Raw genomic sequence first — 3,947 nt, forward strand, 5'->3', positions numbered from 1 at the left:
TAAGAGGGAATTCATGACAATGTTTATGTCAAGCGAAATGTGTCTTCTTTTGCTGCTGGTTTGGTTAGAGAGAGACAAAACGTGCAGCTTCAGGATCTGAGCAGCTTTCAGCACCAACGGCATCACAGCTCAGACTTGGATTCAGGATTAAGCCCTTTATGTTTGACTGTAGTGATTGTAGCTCTGTCCTTGTTATTAATCGCTTTAGTCAAACACATTGTTTGCTGGGATGTGTATATCCTTGACAGTTTGTATCTCAGAGTTATCAAAGACACTGTGGATAATCATCAAGAGATTGTTGTCCTCTTAATAATGACCTATTTGATTGTTTGTTTTTTCTTCTTCTTACAGATTCTGGTATTTGGCCAAAAGAGAGCTTCACAATTCTTGGCTTCACCTGTGGTAGAAAAATGACTAAAGTTATGCAACACTCTCTAAAATTAAAGCTATGCAACGCTTTAACATGAATGGCGAAGGAGTGCATCTCTTTCACTGTCTCTTCCTGTCCTCTTCTCAGTCTTTGTTGTGGCACCTCTGCTATGTGTTATAGAAAGCACTTGGAATCATGTTCAATACAAAAACACCAAACTCGTGGGATTGCCCTAGCAAGCAGTTGGTAAAAACTAATTAAAACTGATATATATCAGCTTCACTTTCTAGCTGCAAAAGCACGTTTCTGCAAAAGCATGCAGTTTCCTGTCAGCACTTTTTGGCACAGAGTGTACTCAGAGTTAGGCCTTTCTTATATAAAGCAATATAATCAGCATATAAACATTTAAGATGATAAATTTAAAGCTCAACAGTAACTGCTATAAATATTATAAGTACACATGTAGTGCTTTTGCTTAAGTAAATTATAGTTGGGATCATAATAAGAAAACATGTGTTTTTATTTTCTGTGTACCCTGGGTACAGACCAGTATAAACATGGGATTCTTCCCAATAAATGCTGTCTGATAATGCTTCATATTGCATTAAACACTAGATATGTAAGCAAACAAACAAAAACCCATAGAAGCCAGTTTTAATTATTAAATGTGACAATTACATGGAGATGGAAAGTAAACATGCTTATACACGTCTCTGTGATTACAGAAAATCCACACAGATGCTGTCAGAGCAGAGAATCTTTGATTTATCAGAATGATGAATGCAAATGATTTCATGAAATCTCACTCTTGTTCTGGGTTGTAAAATTCACCTGTCCAGTTAAACCGAATCCTTTGCAACACGGTTCTAAGAACCCTACCAACCTCATCCTCAGCTCTCTGCCTGTTGTCCTTTTCAGCTGAGTATTCATCCACATGTGTTTCAACTTCTCTCTCATTTTCAAGCAAATTGCTCAGGCTCTCAGCTTCAGCACAGTTACCATATGGCCACTCTCTGAGGTCTTCTGTGTTCAAGCCAAACAAATTCTTACATGATCTGCAAGGCTTCATTCTGGCACCATCACGGAGACAAAAAGCCTCACACCTGATATTTCCAGGTACTTCAATTGTTCCATCAAAGTAATCTTTCTGGACTGTGTTTGGATAATAGGTCATCACCGCACCAGATACATATTTATGCCATTTGCTAAGACAGGAGGCAGCAATCATAATTTTCCCAGCGTTAGGACCTTTGGTGGACATGGAGACTCCGCAGTACCTTTCTGATTTGTTGGTTTGGGATTTTTGAGAAATGCAGATGGTGGACGAGACGAAAGCTGTTTTTTTATTATTCTCTTCTAAGTCCAAGTCTGTGAGGAGATCTTGCAGACTCTGCTTTATTTGCTCTTCATTCTCTGAGTTATTTTGCAGGACGATCTGAAAACAGTTACAGATCTGGTCAAAGTGTTGCACCTGATTATATAGTTGTTTTTCATAGAAAGTTGATCAACATGTTTGTTTCGCTGCTTGACTTGTTTAACTATGCAGGACCATTGGATGCTTTTGGTTTAGACATTTTAAGATAGGGGTGAAACATGTCACAAAAATCTATTTAATTTTAAATCAATAAGCAAAAATCCATCTTTGTTCTCACTAATTTATAATTAAATTTGCTAATTGACCTTTTTTTTTTCTATTTTGCTATGCCGGGCTGTCAAAACACGCTGAATTTAGAGTCTTTGAGCTGACTTAACAGATCCAGCAGCTACACAGTGACAGCATCATATACGCCTTGAAGACTGTAAGTATCTCCAATAATGAGTCTGTTAGACATTATTTAGAACTAACAAATTCTGAAGCAAGTCTCCAGCTCTCCTGCAGTCTCTGTGTTTGGTGGAGAAGTATAGCTAGAAGCATATGTTGAAGTATAAGGTACAGTATGGATTTTCTTTGGATTTCTCAGTAAAAAAGCACTTTGCATTATACTTTCCTAAAAACTGGAAGTTTGTCAGATTGACTGACAATGTGAGAAGAGTTATCTTACCATGTCGAGCACACAGGAGAAGGGACTTCGCCTGGGAAGCTGAGTCGAATACAACTTAAAAGGCCTGGGATATCTTCTCATTAAAGAGCCCAAAACAAAAGGATTAGGGAAGATTTCTTCTGGAGAAAAGGGGATGTTGTTGATTTTGCCCAGAAACAACATGCTGTGAAGGATCTGTTGAGTGAAAACATATTTGCTTATTGTTAGTAGTGATAAACAGGACTGTCTTAAAAGTGTCAAAGGTAACACACCTCATCCACCAAGTGTTGACTTCCCGGAGTCATGTAAGAGCCCCGAACCATCCTCTTGGTAATCTTGTAGGCATTAGTTTTGAACCTCCTTTGAGAAATTGTTGTCTTCTAAAATGATAATGATCGAGCAGTTAGGGATTTAAAAACACAGGAGATCTGATAACTTTGGCTACAGCAGAGTCTGCAGACATACCTATTTTGCTCTTGGTCGGCCTATTTTAAACATGAGAGAAAACATAGTTAGTGAAATGTTGATAACATACAATGACTATCATTGGTGGCTGAAAAGATGCCAGGTAACAAGTGAAAAGCTGCTACTTACCATCGCCACAGTCTAAGAATGAAACAGGAAACACTGAGCGAGTTGCCTCCATCTTAAAGCTGTTGATCATGTGATTTAAAGGAAAGCCACACCCAGCTCTTTCCTGGAATTTTACTCGACTGTAGAAAACTGCTCCATTTGCCCCGCCCACCCATGATCTTTAATATCTACCAAAAACAACCTTTTGGTTGTCAGTAACCAGCCGATCGTTTGCGCGATTAAAAAATGACTTTGTGCGGCGGCGTTCCCACCGCGAGCAGAACTCCGGCTCAAAAACCGCTGTTTTTGAACACTTTTATTTACTTAAGCATTTTAATGGGCTTACTTTGAAACAAAGTGCGATTGAATGATTATTGTTATGTGTTGCCTTGAATTCGGCTATGCTGTCTGTTAGACAGCTGTTTTCCTTTATTGTTGTTTTTGTATTGTTTGTAGCGAACGCTACTGGAATGTATAGATTAAGCTACGTAGCCAAGATAATTAATAATTTAACTGTTGTACATTGGTTGATGATGATTTGCATTGTTACATAGGCTTGCAGAAAAATATATTTGTTTACCGGTAAACTGAATCGAACTTGATGTGCTAATGGACGTTTTTCTGACCTACAGGTCAGGTTTTGTTCCCTCCCTTTGAATTAATCTTCTTCATATTGAAGTGGCGAGCCGGTGTTCCAGATCTACTGGCGTTTAGATCAACTGGCGTTGGTCGAACAGATGTGTGGCAGTCTTGCGTTTCAGTAGCTCCTACCGACAAACCAGCAAAAAAAAGCCAAATGTGTCATCTGTGACACTTGTGAGGTTGTCTCAAACACACTCCGTCAGTCTTGATGCTGTTGAACAACAAAATGTTTAAAAATGTGGCGAGTTTACCTGGTGATATCCTCATGCGTGACGCGATCGCGAAAACAGCAAACAAGTAACACCACGCCGATGTTGTCCACAGGACAGCAAGAGTAAACG

General features: G+C 39.0%; 1 protein-coding gene across 2 annotated transcripts; it reads right to left on the reverse strand.

The window, feature by feature from the left end:
- Nucleotides 1–1,007: 1,007 nt before the first annotated feature.
- LOC146679755 (uncharacterized) lies at nt 1,008–3,649 on the reverse strand. Of its 2 annotated transcripts, XM_085450150.1 has the most exons (4): nt 2,857–3,649; nt 2,664–2,771; nt 2,413–2,586; nt 1,008–1,805 (listed from the first exon to the last, which is right to left on the reverse strand). In XM_085450150.1, exons 2-4 carry the CDS (start codon nt 2,712–2,714, stop codon nt 1,173–1,175), a joined length of 858 nt encoding a protein of 285 aa, XP_085306276.1. In that variant the 5' UTR covers nt 2,715–2,771; nt 2,857–3,649; the 3' UTR covers nt 1,008–1,172. The 2 variants fall into 2 exon arrangements, with proteins under 2 accessions (XP_085306276.1, XP_085306274.1); XM_085450148.1 differs by having other exon boundaries at nt 2,664–3,649.
- Between the last annotated feature and the right edge of the window lie 298 nt (nt 3,650–3,947).

Source organism: Copadichromis virginalis, unplaced genomic scaffold, assembly GCF_057382275.1.
Source record: "Copadichromis virginalis isolate Kocher_CV1m ecotype Utaka unplaced genomic scaffold, C_Virginalis_male_GT1.1 unmapped_scaffold_1, whole genome shotgun sequence".
Classification (NCBI taxonomy): domain Eukaryota; kingdom Metazoa; phylum Chordata; class Actinopteri; order Cichliformes; family Cichlidae; genus Copadichromis; species Copadichromis virginalis.